At 39.2% G+C, this 15101-nt stretch overlaps 1 protein-coding gene across 3 annotated transcripts in view; it reads right to left on the reverse strand.

Annotated features, from left to right (window-relative positions):
• Window positions 1-28: 28 nt before the first annotated feature.
• The window catches only part of flt4 (fms related receptor tyrosine kinase 4), a 42180-nt gene continuing 27107 nt past the window's right edge, over window positions 29-15101 (reverse strand). For 2 of the 3 annotated variants that reach the window (XM_058396686.1, XM_058396687.1), the window contains 17 exons: window positions 14191-14337; window positions 12124-12255; window positions 11495-11601; window positions 10986-11121; window positions 9914-10018; window positions 9419-9532; window positions 9203-9291; window positions 7225-7375; window positions 6515-6609; window positions 5838-5960; window positions 4883-4994; window positions 4603-4702; window positions 3458-3563; window positions 2799-2911; window positions 2106-2226; window positions 666-745; window positions 29-491 (listed from right to left, as the gene is read on the reverse strand). In XM_058396686.1, coding sequence (XP_058252669.1) covers window positions 272-491; window positions 666-745; window positions 2106-2226; window positions 2799-2911; window positions 3458-3563; window positions 4603-4702; window positions 4883-4994; window positions 5838-5960; window positions 6515-6609; window positions 7225-7375; window positions 9203-9291; window positions 9419-9532; window positions 9914-10018; window positions 10986-11121; window positions 11495-11601; window positions 12124-12255; window positions 14191-14337 — 2051 coding nt within the window. In that variant the 3' untranslated portion in view covers window positions 29-271. The remainder of the gene's footprint in view (window positions 492-665; window positions 746-2105; window positions 2227-2798; window positions 2912-3457; window positions 3564-4602; window positions 4703-4882; window positions 4995-5837; window positions 5961-6514; window positions 6610-7224; window positions 7376-9202; window positions 9292-9418; window positions 9533-9913; window positions 10019-10985; window positions 11122-11494; window positions 11602-12123; window positions 12256-14190; window positions 14338-15101) is intronic. The other variant, XM_058396689.1, reaches the window with a different exon arrangement.

Consider the following 15101-nt stretch of genomic DNA (forward strand, 5'->3'; position numbering starts at 1 on the left):
TCGTCTGTAATTGAAATGAGCGATCTGATTTTAAAAGAAGATAAATTGCTTTATTTTTCCCCCATTGTGGGACTTATTTTTTTGTACAAATAAACAAAAGAAGCGTACACTTCATAACAAGATAAATGCATCAGGAGATAAAATATTTTTCTATTTGTGTAATGGTGCCACCCAGTGGCAGCAGAGAGGACATACTGGGAAGGGGAAGGAAGGACACAACAGTTCGGATTGTAAGGCGAGTTTGGAGCCATGAGAGATCTTTCAGATGATGTTACAGATTGGATGTCGCAGGGCAACATCCCTCACTCATGGCCAGCTCTGGCGTCGAAAAGAACTCGCTCATCCCTTCTTCAGCAAGCTGACCATATTCGTTATTGTAGAAGGTCTGGCCACTGAGCTGGCTGAAGAATACTGGCCGGTGCCTGCTGATGCTCGTGCTATTCTCACTCGAGCCATCAATCAGCTGCTCTGTGCTGTTGCCTGCTGCCATACTGAAAGACAGAAAAAAGTAAAGGTTAAGTGCATGGTTGATAGTAAAGAGCTAGTGCAGGTAGGGTTTGTTGTCATGATTATTTAACTGTCCCCCTTCATTAGAAGTGATTTGGGGGTAAATATATTATAATTATTTTCTGTTATATTTGGAGACACATTTAAACAGATCTTACAGCATGGCTCCTCTGTGCTTGTGCTCAAGCCTCTCCAGCTCTTCAGACGCCAACACCATCCCACTGTCTGTCTGGCTGTCCTGCAGGGTCAGACACTGCATTAGGCTTATTGTAAACACTATAATAGTAGCTACTTCATCAAATACGCATTTAATATTGTTAACTCTCAGGGCCAAACCCGGGTTAAATGGGAGGGTTGCGTCAGGAAGGGCATCCGGCGTAAAATCTGTACCAAATTGAAACATGCGGACCAAATGATTCACTCTGGCGACCCCAAATAGGGAGCAGCCGAAAGAACAACGAAAACTGTGCAAATAGTGCTGGGTTTTTAACCCACCTTCATGAACACGTCTGTTTATATCAGCAGCATGCATGTAAGCTGGTTATCCATTTATATATGTATATTAATGCATATACACCTCCAACTAAATGTTTACAATACATGTTCAATCTGTAACTTCTAACGATGTCATACATGTAACAAAAAAATTAAACAATCTTTAAAATAAAACTAGATTTTAGTCTACTATAGTGAGTAAAACTACTACATAATTTTACCCAGTTTACAATATTTAACATACTACTGCTACTTTTGAGATGCCAGGAAGGATATTGTAACTCAGTCACTCTTTATAACCATGGAGGGCAGAAAGGCATCTCAGAATTCACAAAACATCAAACCTTGAGGTGTCTGCCAAGAACAGGAATCTGTAGCTGTCATACGTAAAGGTTCACCCAAACTGGACGCTGGAGGAAAGCTGTTGTAGCTCCTCCAACTCGAGGTTTGAAGTGTTATGCGTTCTGAGATGCTTTTCTGTTCACCATTGTTGTAAAAGAGTTACTGTAGACGTGGTGTCAGCTCAGACCAGTCTGGTCTTTCTCCACTGATCTCTTATCATGGTGACCCTCTGCTCACAGGATGGTTGTTGTGGTGCATGCCAGACTGTGGAAACTCTACAGACTGTTGTGTGTGAAAATCCCAGGAGAACAAAAGATTATGAAATACTCAAATCAGCCCATCTAGCACCAACAACCATGCCAGTTACAGGCACAGAGATCACACTTTATCCACATTCCGATGTTTGTTGTCATCATTTGTTGAATCTCTTGACCTGCATCTGCATGATTTCATTTTTTTTTTTTGCATTGCATTGTACTGCTGTTACAATTAGTTGATAACTGCACAAATATACAGGCGAAAGGGTGTGGAGGTGAGTGTATCTGAATATCCAGTTTGCACATCATTAATTCAGTTGATACAGACTCAGAACACATTTAATGTTACCGATGAAACTGGAAAAATAGAATATAAACAGACCACGAGCTTTGATACCTCAAGACTGTACTAAAAATACTATAAATGTGAAATCCGGTCGAACTCCTGCATAACTTGATGAACTTCTTATAGCAACATTAGCAGCTTTGAATGCAGGTCCTTACATGATGTGATTTATGAGAGGTCATCACCATCGGCAGCTCTTCGAATGTTTTCACCCGTGAATGACACGTCTTAGAGGGGTTCACCATCACACACCCAGAGAACGGCACACAGTTATAGTATCTGTGAAGGAAATTGTCGCATTAGAGGATGACACAATACACACAACGGTTTTTGTGTCTATTGTGTAACGGAACTTGTTTTGCACATCTTTACAAACATCAGATTGTTCTTGCATGAACATGCAGGTGTATACACGTCCCTAATAAAGTGGACATTGAGTCTAATCTGTTCTCTTAGTCGATCTCATTTGAGGGGACAGATCGTTAAAATAAATGATCGCTCAGTATGTGTGTGTCAATTATAAACTAGTTCGATGACAATGCAGAATTTTATATCTGGTGACTGGGTCTATAGCGTTCCTCCCAATTTTTCTAGTAAAAAGTAACAAACAGAACTAGGTGTGTACGCTTTGTTTAATCAAGGTACAAATTACACAAAAGGACAAAAGAAAAAATATTACATTTTGTCTTTTTCGTCTGAACAGTGTTAAAGCTTTTCTGTTTACACTGTTCAATTATTTAGAGGAATTCAGGGCGCACCCAGTAAAGTATTATGAGTTTGAAACTTATAAATCATTAATGTAGATCCCTATCAGCTTCGTGTGTGTGTGTGTGTGTTTTTGAGGGCAGTACCTGGCTGGCAGTGTGTTGCAGGCCAGTCTCAACTCTTCCTCTGACGGAGGTCTGGAGGAGGCCTGAGAAAAGCCATCATCCTCTGAGCTCTGAGAGACGCTGAATGGAATGTCCTGCAAATGAGCAGAGAGAATCCACTTCAAACTCAGTATAATGTGTGTTTTCATTAACACCTAGTTTCACTTTTTTTCTCTGTTCAAAGAAATTGCTATCAGTAGTGGCTCAAAGGTTAAGGCTCTGGGTTACTGATCCCAGCACTGCCAAGCTGCCATTGTTGGGCTGTTAACCCTCTCTGCTCCAGGGGTGCTGTAACATGTGCTCTGTACCCAGCATCCAAACAAGCTGGGATATACAAATGAATAACAAAATGAATTTTACTGTGCTGTAATGTATATGTGACGTAGTAATGGCTTCTTCTTTGACTACTTTATATCAGCAGTTCACCTATAGATAACACTGAATATTACACCTGGATTCTTCCGTATAAATACTCCCTGTTCATCTCAGTAAATTTCGACGAGTTTTGCTATTCAATCACTGTCTCTGTGTGGTTCTTTAGCGAAAAGCTTCCCTGATATCAGCAGGAGTAGCGCGACTCAGGCTTCTTCTCCGAATGAACCCGAAAATTCTAACAAATTAAAGTCAGACACATTTCTCACCGGTAAGCTGTTGTCCTGTAAAAGGTCTCCCAGTATCTCTACCAGGGCGGGAAACGTAGGCCTTTCTCTAGGCTCACCCTGCCAGCATGCCAGCATGATCCCATATCTACCAGCAGAGGGAAACAAATACACACTTTTTGAAATGCACACAGGTTTATTTTAGTCCAAACTACTGATTATTTCATGATATGAACTCTCCTGATATGTTTGTTTCTCTGGAACAGCAATGATGTTCCTGGGTCAATTTGACCTGGGGCATGTTTAATTATCCCAAAGTGTCAGAAACCAAAATATCCCAATAAACCTATATCATTATCAACTCTATTACTAACTATATATATAAAATACATTTGAATTTTTTTCTTTTTATGTTGATAAATTAACACAAGAAACCCTCTTCTGTCCAGGGTAAAACTGACCTGCTGACTTAAAATCAAGACAAATAAGTCATGAGGATTTGTACTGAAAGTAAACCATTTTTAATATAAATGTCTCGCTTGGACGAATATGAATAGCAGCTTCCTCATTGGGTTCATAATCAAAATCATCAGACTCAGAATTGACCTCGAGATGGTCTTCATCTTCAGAACCACGGCGTCTTCTATTTCACTGTCATGATCAAAAATGAGTTCCAGAGCCTCCAGGGCTTTCACCCTCATCATTTAGTACTTCTGCTGCTCATTTTGTAATGCTCTGACACAGAGTATATCATATGCAGCTGCAGAGCGTAATGTTGGTAGGATATGTTTTGCCCCTGCCCTGCTGAGTGTCCACTTGGCGTGGGTGGAGTTTGCCCACGGGAACAGAAAAGGTCAAAAGTTTTTACAGATGAGGTCAAGAGAATAGGGAGTAGGTGTGTGTGTGTGACTGGGGTGAAATATGTCTCATACTTGCAAAGAAACAAATAGTATTTTACACTTCTGTCCCCTTCCACTTGGACTGTCTGGTCAAATTGACCCGAACAGTATCTACGTAATATAAACATGGGGGGGGGGGGTTTGCAAATATGTGCATTGAACCATTTTTATTTTATATGTTGATTACACTAATTTTTTAACTATTTTTTAACTTTAAAATGATTCAATTTGACCCGCAACATAACATGAGGGTTAAAAGAGTGAGTTCTAGTGCAGAATCATGCTCACATTTCTGGCGAGGCCGTCTCAGGAGCCCTCATCCTGGTGCCATCCTTCAGCCGTTTACAGAACTCCTCATCAATCTGGATGCCAGGGTAAGGCGACGCCCCTGTAGCATTAAAAAACAGATTTTAAAGCTGTTCATTTAGCCATCTGCGAAAGATTATTGTAGTTTTGCTTTTGTGTGACAAGTCTGGTTAGTTAAAACTAAAACTACTCAAATATTTCACCTCAGATTAAATGATGAAACATTTAACATGAAGAAGAAAAAGGAAAACACTGAGCTTACCTAATGAGAATATCTCCCACAGCAACACGCCAAACGACCACACATCACTCTGGCTGGTGTAGACTTTATCAAAGATGCTCTCAGGAGCCATCCACTTAAGTGGCAGTCTGGCCTGCAAAAGCAAATGCACATCAAACTGAGTTCACACTGAGTTCATTTTCCCCAAACCAGCAAACCCTTTCAACCGACTGACAAAACTGAAGCAATTCTATAAATGTGGATGCAGCGCTTGTTCTTGTGATGTACACCTGCACAATCACTCAATTATCCAATCAGTCAGTCATGTGGCAGCAGCACTATGCATATGCACTGAATGTGGGAAAATGTATGTCATTTTAATTCATTTGGTGGTGCTAGACTGGCTGGTCTGAGTATTTCAGAAGCTGCTGATTTCTCTGGGGTTTCACAGTACTGCAGCAGCCTCAGATCTCTGTTCAGGTGGAACCTGGTGTTGTCTGCTGTAGTGACAGCATCTGCCTCAAGGTTCAGAATGAAGAAAAAGTGTGATCTCTGTCAACTGATTGCAGCATGGATGTCGGTACCAGATGGGCTGATTTGAGTATTTTATAAACTGTTTATCTCCTGGGATTTTATCTCCTGGGGCACAGCAGTCTCTATGGCTTACACAGAATGGGTGACAGTTATGTGGGTGGAAACACATTGTTGATGAGAGAAGCTGCCAGGAAGGACACAAATAATTATAATAATAATTAAAAAAATAATAATAATAATACTCGTCAGACATGTCTGTATATAGTATTCATTGCTCTGCATTAACTCTTAACTCTGTTTTGACAATTTTGCTTTTCCATATTATTATACACATCTGACCTGTGTCTGATCTAGCTCTCTTTAAGGACCCATTTTGATGTCCATCTGGAGCTTTTAATGTGATTTGGGAAAAGCACAATGTTAAATAGGCAGTTTGACAGAAATTGTTTCTTTTCAATCTTACATTGCCTTTCCGCACGTAATCTGGATCCTTGTAGATGTCACGAGCCAGTCCAAAGTCGCAGATCTTCACCACATTGTTCTCTGACAGCAGAATGTTCCGGGCTGCCAAGTCTCGATGGATGCACTGGCAGGACATGATCACAGTGTAAATTCGCACAGTGTGCAGGAGGATTAGGGCAACCGTGCACAGATTTTCACCTCACCATCAATGCCTCCACATGCCAAATTCTTATTTATCCATATTATTGTATTTCGTACTATTTTAATAGAAATGCCAGCAGTTCAATGAAAATGTGTTTGAATATGTCTCATAAATATTGCTCTTCATTGTTCAGAAAAACTGTGAAATAAATCTTATAACAGAATTAATATAAAATTATAATAATTAGCAATTAATAATTAGCTTGCATTTGCATTTTAATTACTGCCATAATTGTTATCTGTTAATGTGTCAGTTCAGGCATCATCACCACCACCATTATCATTATCACCACCATTATCATCACCACCATCATCAGCATCACCATCATCACTATCATCATCAGCATCATCATCATCATCATCATCACCACCATCATCAGCATCATCATTTAAGCCTTTTAAGAATTTTTATGCATTACGTTACTGTGATGTTATATAATAGTTTAGTGTATAATCATTGTAAAATCTTGAAGTTACCTTACGAGATGCCAGGAACTCCATCCCTCGAGCCACCTGGTAACTGTAGCATATTAGATCCTCTATTGTAAGAGGCTTCTTCCAAAGGTCCTCCACTTTAAATCAATATAAACAAGAAATTACAAGGAAGAAAGCAATAATCAGCATAATAAACCAATACAGAATACCATGGTTGGAAAAATATAAAGATAAGCACAATTCATTATTTACAAAAATTCATGTCATTTAGTCATAAACATTTTTTTTTTTTACTTTTACAGCAATTAATTGTATATGATTATCAATGAGGCTTGGGGATATAATGTATAGGCCTACATCTAATATTACCACCAGCCACCACTAGTCATGAACAGTGCATATAATAAGAATGTAACTGAATATGAATATTATAATACGAATAATACAAATACAGATTTCAGTAGTACATGCAGAATTTTTTTTATTTAAAGAAATTTTGCCAGAAAAGTTCACATGCCAAGTGGACCAAATATGAACCAGAGTGATGCTGCAGATGTTGCAGGGCTTAATGTGTATGAAGAATGAGTTCTGCACATTGATTTTTGTTCTTATAATTAGTGAAGTCCAGTTTAAGGCATGCCCACTTCAGATTTAAATCCAAATACATTTAGAAAATATGGCTTTTATGAGTATTAGACAGATACATATACACATAATGACATGAATTTACATATCACATGGTAGAAACTTACATTTCTCTGAGGAGGAACTCTTTGAGCTGGATTTACCCCAAAGCTGTCTTGGGGTGCTGGTGACAGAGGAAGAAGGCTGGCAATCTCTCTGCTCCTCCTGCCCAGCCTCCATCATCCTCCTCACCTGGCTCCGGGTTTTAGGGGAGCGGTCCTGCAGGAGAAGAGAAATAATTATGACACTATTATCGTATTTATTAACACTGGATCAATCTGGTTTAGGAGATTTTATAGTAAAGAGTTATTAGAGATAACGTATTCATGTTGATACTTGATGTTTATCTTTCAGCAGTCTTTGTTCTGTTGTGGAGGTGGGAAATGATTTCCACTCAAGCAAATGGGACAGTGATGTAGAACAGTGGAAATAAAGAACGTCTACTGAATTTGGCATTGAATCTAATGTACAGCAGCTATATTACTAATGCAGATTGACTTCCCACAAAGCCTGTAATGCTTTTCATACACATTAATGCATTTATATTAATCAGTGCGTGAAATCTAAAGCTCAATAACAGAGTCCTACTTTAATCCTTAACTCTTTGCTGCATTTCCATGGAAACAGACTAAATGCACCCGACTGAATGCCACTGGACATTGCAATAAAACTATTTCTAATAGAGGGAGAGATGATTGTTGTTTTACAAATATTCTCAAATGTGTTCTCTCGCTTTTTGTCTCTTTCACACAGACACAACACAATGTCATTCAATCAAATGGATGTGTCCATTGTCTAAATTTTCACCACAAAACAAATCATATCATAGCACTGTATTCAACACCTTTTCCAAATAAGACACAAACCGTCAAAAATATCTGGAATATATAGTTTATGAGGACTGACATTGATGAAATGACTTCATATTCATTTACTTTTGCAACATCAATTTGCATTCATTGAGGATTTTCAGTGTGTACTGTTCCAGTGTGAGCATCTGTCCAGGAGTGGACCTAATTATATGCAAAAATAGCCATATGTCCATAAATTTCTTCCTGCTTAAAACAGAATGATGCTCAGATGTGTTCCTGCTAAGGAATGAAGCCATGAAGAGGCACTAATGGTGTCAAAATTAGCTAAAAGCAAGGGTTTGGTCACAACATGATCACTGCTGTCTATTTGCAATGAAAAACACCAGTGTGGTTTTATTATAGGTACGCCAAACCCATAGTAGTCTGACTGACTCAGAGGCTGGAACTGGGAAATAGTATCGAAAGCCAAAAAACATAACTGTGGGGAAAAAAAGAACTTCCCCTTACATCTACTTGCAGTTGTCACATGGCTGTGTAACTGCCTTGCACTGTCACTGGTTGCACCACCTCATGTTACTGTAATTTTCCAACTGGTGTTCCAGTGACACAACAGAAAAGTGTTTGCCCGACTGTTCAGAGATTGCTAGGTTGAATCCCAGCAATGCCACAGCCACTCATTGAGTCTAGAAAGTAAAACTGACTGTGCTCTGTGAGTGGGAGAAATGGCAATACACCTTTTCTTCAAAGTGATTTAATCGATTGTTGGTTTTTCTGAGCTCAAGAGCAAGCTGTACGTTCCTCTTTTCCTCTTTAAGTCCTGCCCTATGATGTAAGATGAGTAGCAATGTGAAAATATACAGCTAGCTTGCTTCAGGTTTCTTAGAGGAAGCACATGACTGGACTCACCATCCTCAGTTTGGTGGTTATTTCATGTGATAGGGAAAGCTAGCTAGTGAGTGGGAACTGCTAAAAAGACTAAACTGGGGGAAAAATGTAGGGGGAAAAAAGAAAATGAACAATCTCTTTTCACTTTATTGCATCATATAAAAACCCAACACATGGTATACATCTGATTTACCAGAACAAACGTAATATGTGGCACCTGAGCTTCATCTAACACCCTAGTCATTGTTTATTATCTTTTCTACATGCACATGGGTTTGGGCATATTTATGACTGTGATGGTTTGTCACTGAAGAGAACTAACAGCTCCTTAAACCTCTCTGAAACATACCCTGTATGGCAGGAAAAATTCCCTCTTCGCCCGCAGGTAGTTGGATAGATTTCCATATTTGCAGTATTCCACCACGACCATGAGGGGACCTAAAAAATGACAGGCACTTCAATAGGTTTAAAGAAAATAAAAATGCAAAGGAAAATCTCTTACATGACATTTGATTGTTAAAGGTTATGAATATTTGTCATCTACATTTGAAGCAGTTGGACTGACCATTGGGTTTGGTGCAAGCTCCCAACAGGTTGACCACGTTCAGATGATTTCCTATGTGAATGAGGATTTTGAGCTCAGACATGAGGGCTTTATGCTCACTGGCTGTCGCTCCCTCTGTGATATGCAATGATATGCACACAAACACAGACAATACAATTTAAAACAGTTTGAATGATTATGTTCATCATGCTAATCTCAGCCTAAATGGGGAATACACACTCCTGCTCTATTCACGCTTATAGTAGTTAATGTGCCACTGACAGGCCAACTCTTTCACAATCATCCAATTTACAATACTTACAAAAAGTAAGGATTTACTTTTCTTCCTCCCAATTATAATTAATATAAAGAATTTTAGAGAAGTAGAATGACAAACAAACCATTAATTTATATGTTGTTATGTTTACAAAGACTTTATAAGTGAGCCACGTTTCATTCGAGAATTGTTTCGTTTGCTATTAAAAGGGTCAAAACATTAAGACTAATCAGTCTAACCTTTAAGCATCTTAACAGCCACAGTGCCCAAACTGCTCTTCTTATCACTGCCATAGATGGAGGCCTCAATCACCTTCCCAAAAGCACCGTGACCAAGCACCTTCCCTGTTAAAAGAAGAGCAACACTGATATTATCACTTAATTGGTGCTGAAACAAAATGACTGATCTGAGGATGATAAAACTCACAATAGGTAGTTTATCAAAACTGTACAAATACCACTATAATAATTTCAAATTCAGGATACCCGCTTCCCCTACTTTTAGAATCTAGCATTTATAAATAACAATTTTCTAACAGAAAGCCTGACCAGGTTTAAGCAGTTAATGAAGATTAATGAATAACTGAATTCATGTATACACCAATCAGGCATAAAATTATGACCACCTGCCTAATATTGTGTTGGAGCCCCTTTTGCTGACCCTCCTTTTGTCCCCCTGACCCGTCATGCACTGTGTATTCTGACACCTTTCTATCAGAACCAGCATTAACTTCTTCAGCAATTTGAGCAACAGTAGCTCGTCTGCTGGATCGGATCACACGGGCCAGCCTTCGTGCCCCACGTGCATCAATGAGCCCATGACCCTGTCGCTGGTTCACCACTGTTCCTTCCTTGGACCACTTTTGATAGATACTGACCACTGCAGACTGGGAACACCCCACAAGAGCTGCAGTTTTGGAGATGCTCTGATCCAGTCGTCTAGCCATCACAATTTGGCCCTTGTCAAACTCACTCAAATCCTTACTCTTGCCCATTTCCCCTGCTTCTAACACATCAACTTTGAGGACAAAATGTTCACTTGCTGCCTAATATATCCCACCCACTAACAGGTGCCATGATGAGGAGATCATCAGTGTTATTCACTTCACCTCTCAGTGCTCATAATGTTATGCCTGATGGGTGTAGCTATCATTATATCTTTATATCATATAAGTATATACATGTAAAGATTTCTTTATGCCAGTTTATAATCCACCTCTATTTACTATACTGTTATATCCTTAATTTAATGCATGGCTCTATCCTGTATTAAACTAAAATTTAATACAGGTTATTTTTGTCCACCACATACCAAGCCGCAAACGGTCCCTTGAAATTTCCCACTGGCTGGAATCATAGGGCAGATATTCACACTGTTCCTCCAGCGGCACCTCGCCTGGATCCATGATAATGGACAAATAGCTTGTCTTGATATCAGCTGGGTTCACCTGCAGGACAGCATCACAACAACATTACCACCAGCTCACGTTGGTCTTTGTAGTGCAGAACTGTTAACTGGAGGTCAGCCAGGAGCAGCAATTACTTTTTGTAGATATACAGACAGTGACCCCATTTTAAATAGCTCCAGTCACCTGACCTCTGCCCAGTCAGATAGTAATGGGATTTCTGATTCATCTGGCTTGAGGCATGTAATAGACTTTAGACAGCCTGACAGACCTTTCAACTGTACCTTTGGGGGACCTTTGAGAATTTTGTTGGGCTCAGATTAACTCAGAGCCATGCAGAATAAGCAGTGAATAAGCTTAGAGTTAGGAGCAAACCCAGCATGCATCAGAAATTTTGATTCAAACCTATACTAACCCGCTTGACATTGCAGAAGATAAGGAGAAGAAGGACCCAGAAGAAGATGGCGATTACTCCAGTGCCGATGAGGATCACGATTTCCACATTTGTGTTGTTGTCAGATCCTGATGGATACATGGAAAACATGTGTGGCATGAGGTCATTTCCTGTTATCTGTGCCCATTTACATGATAGAACATCCTGCAACAAAACACACTGCCCTTCCCTGTTCCTCCACCTTATACACAAGAGCACATTAACATTAAATCCAGCCTCTTTGTGTGAATGGACACTCCACTTGTGTCCTCCCTAAGTGTGCTTGCTAACTACCAGCTTCCAAATTAAGAGTTGTATGCAAACTCAGTTTTTAGTAAACCGTATTAGGTGTGTCAAGCTAAAATATCTTGAAGTTACTTTATTTAACTTAAGGGTGGATCAAATATCTCTTCACATAACTTATGATATTTTGAAATGATATACAGGGAGGAACTTTGTTACTGTAAATTTTAGTGGGTAGGTGCCACAGGTGTGTGCCAGCTTTAGAAAAAGTTAGAAATGGTCTGAATGTAACCTTGAATAGACCATAAAAAGACATGTGGTAAGTCATGTACTACAGCAATCTGCACAAGCAGTGAAGAGAATCTCACCGACTACAGACACTGTTGCTGATGAGTGAATGCAGCCTCTTTGGTTGCAGGCAGTGCACGTGTACAGACCGGCATCCTCCTCACGCACCCGCTGGATGCTGAGGGTTCTGTTAGAGTCCTGCAGCAGGATCCCTGTACAAATTCACAAAGCTGTCAATCAAAATGTGCACAACGGTTGTCCATTCGCACTTTAGGGGCTGATTCTCGATTCAGGGCTTTAGAGATCTCTCTCTATCTATCTATCTATCTATCTATCTATCTATCTATCTATCTATCTATCTATCTATCTATCTATCTATCTATGAAATGCAATCTGTCTCTTTAAAATGTACAATGTGTTGTGGCTCAGGGAGAGCACAAAGCAAGCTTGGACATGCAATACACTGTAGTACCATCAGGGGGCAGTCACACATTGCTGTTGGTTCTTTTCTATTCATTTTAATAACATTTTATTACAATAGCACATCACAATATATTTAGTCAAAAAGCAGCTTGACATATTTAGATTTAAATTCTTAATGTACATGTTTGTTATGAATATAGTGTGATTAAAAGTCCTTATTTTTTAACCCTGGCAAGATGTTTTGTGTAAAAATGTTGGAAATGAGCTCATTTAGTAATCATATATTTGACTCCTCACTCCAGGAGTTGACCTTCTTGTTCAGTCAGCTGTTTGCGTTTCTACTCTTCCTTTTCTTTACTATTTCACGTGAACAAAAATACAGTAGCTTGCTATGTATACATATCTATGAAAAAAATTATGTTCACATAGCTTCAGTGCCTGATTCAGCACATCAGGCTAATAGGGAAATTCTGTTAATAATGATCTTTTTGTTATTTCTTGTATAGCAGCAGTCTGAAAACTCTAGAATCCTCCGCTTCTGCGACTGCAATAAAAAAAACACTGAAAATGAAAACAATCTTGCCCTTTAACTCTACATGTCTTGTGGGTTGCCAATGATGGAAAACGTGCCGTTCAGAGCAGCTTAGCCTCAGCTTCACTGACTGTATTTCAGTGTCAACAGAAACTAGTTTATTGTATGGCAGGATTGAGTGCTTTAAGTGCATTTTAAATCATATGAAAACTAAAGATTATCAGAGACCTCATTCTGCAAAAACGCTTTCAAAATACAAGCTGTGCCTTTAAGATATAACAGCTTCTACAGTGTTATTACTCTGGTGTTGTCCAGGTTCCAAGGCCTAAATGAAGTGTCATATTACATTATGTAAACAACACCCAGACTACTGCCATGCGCTACTGCTCAGGTTCTTCCTGCGGCGCACATCACAAAGGTCTTCTATTTGCGAGCTATGACTTACTGACTGTAATTGGTAGCAGGAGAACATCAGGATAGCCTTACCCTTCACCTAAAATACTAAACTGCATTTGTTTTAATGACCCCTATGACAAAGTGTTTATGTGTCCAATTAGTTAATGAGAAACATAAGGTCAGTGCAGATATACTAGGTCACAAATCCCTGTGATCCCTCTATGGAGTAAAATTAATCAGAGGCAAATCTGATTCAACACACATTACAACCAGGCACCCTGGCAGCATAGCAGCCTCCCTCCTTTATTGAAATCTGCTTGCTCGGCACAAACACACGTGCACACACACACACCCTGCATACATATACACAAAAGCACTGTAAATCCTGTCCAGCAGCAAGACTTGGTGGACTCATAATCCATAAACACACACATTCATTTCCAAAGCTGTCATCGTGCACAGCTCCCTTTCAGTCTTTCAGTTTTGTTACATTCCAATGCCATAGCTTCAATTCCCTGTTCTAGTAGTCCACACAGTATCTGTCTATCACACCAAATGGAGTTTGAATGAATATGTTTGTTTGCAGATTTCACAGCTGCTAAAATTCACATAGCTCTTTAAGCTAAACTGGATTTGAATATTTATGATAGTTGGAAAAGAACTAAATACAAATGGTCATGAAATGACCAAATCTGTGTATATGCAAAGCGACTTGTATTAAAGTAATATTTATGTTTTCTGAACATTTGTTCCTGTTATATAATGTGCAATGAAAGTTTAAGGGTCAGAAGCTGACCTGATATTTGGTGGAGGGGTTGGTTGTCTTTAAACCAAGAGAGTTGGGGTGAGGGAGTGCCTTCCACATCGCACTCCATTTGCAGAGAAGCGCTGACATTCACTGTCTGATTGATGGGGTTGTGCCGGTACCTTGGGGCCTCCAGGGCTGGGGAACAAGTGAGAGAGAGAGAAAGAAACAAGAATAATGTTGGCAAACTGAGTGACACAAACAGAGACGAAGAGGAAATCTGAAATGACGAGGGAGACCAAGGAATAAAGAGAATTTGTGCCACTCTGGTCATGGGTAGTAACATATCAGCTTGGGATTCACAGCAGCTTCTTAACCCTGTTTCTGCCTCCAAGGACTCCAAAAAATACCAAAACTAATTTAATTATAAAATTTTAAGGCATATAAAAAAAAAAGATAATAATAAAAAGATAAGGCAAGGAATGAGACTAATTCTAAGCGAATGAAGTTGCCTGTTACGTCTTCTGTTTTTAGTATCTGACTTTTCAACTGTAACATAATGGAACATAAAGCCAAGAGGCAATTCAACAATGAAAAGTAAAAAAGACTAATACAATAATAATTAATTGAGAAGATGGAAAGCATTTTGCATGAATAGTCCTAGACATATATATTATAACATTAACTACTGCAAATTTGTTTTCATTTAACAATATTGCTTGAACAAAGTTATTAAGCAACTTATAAAATAGCACTGTGGTCAGTTTAATAAAGCTTTTAAATCGTAATGCGTGCTTGGTCTACACTGACCAGGCATAACATTATGACCACTCAAAGGTGACGTGAATAACACTTATTCTCTCCTCATCATGGCACCTGTTAGTGGGTGGGATATATTAGGCAGCAAGTGAACATTTTGTCCTCAAAGTTGATGTGTTAGAAACAGGAAAAATGGGCAAGCG

Source organism: Hemibagrus wyckioides, linkage group LG08, assembly GCF_019097595.1.
Source record: "Hemibagrus wyckioides isolate EC202008001 linkage group LG08, SWU_Hwy_1.0, whole genome shotgun sequence".
In the NCBI taxonomy this organism is placed as follows: Eukaryota; Metazoa; Chordata; class Actinopteri; order Siluriformes; family Bagridae; genus Hemibagrus; species Hemibagrus wyckioides.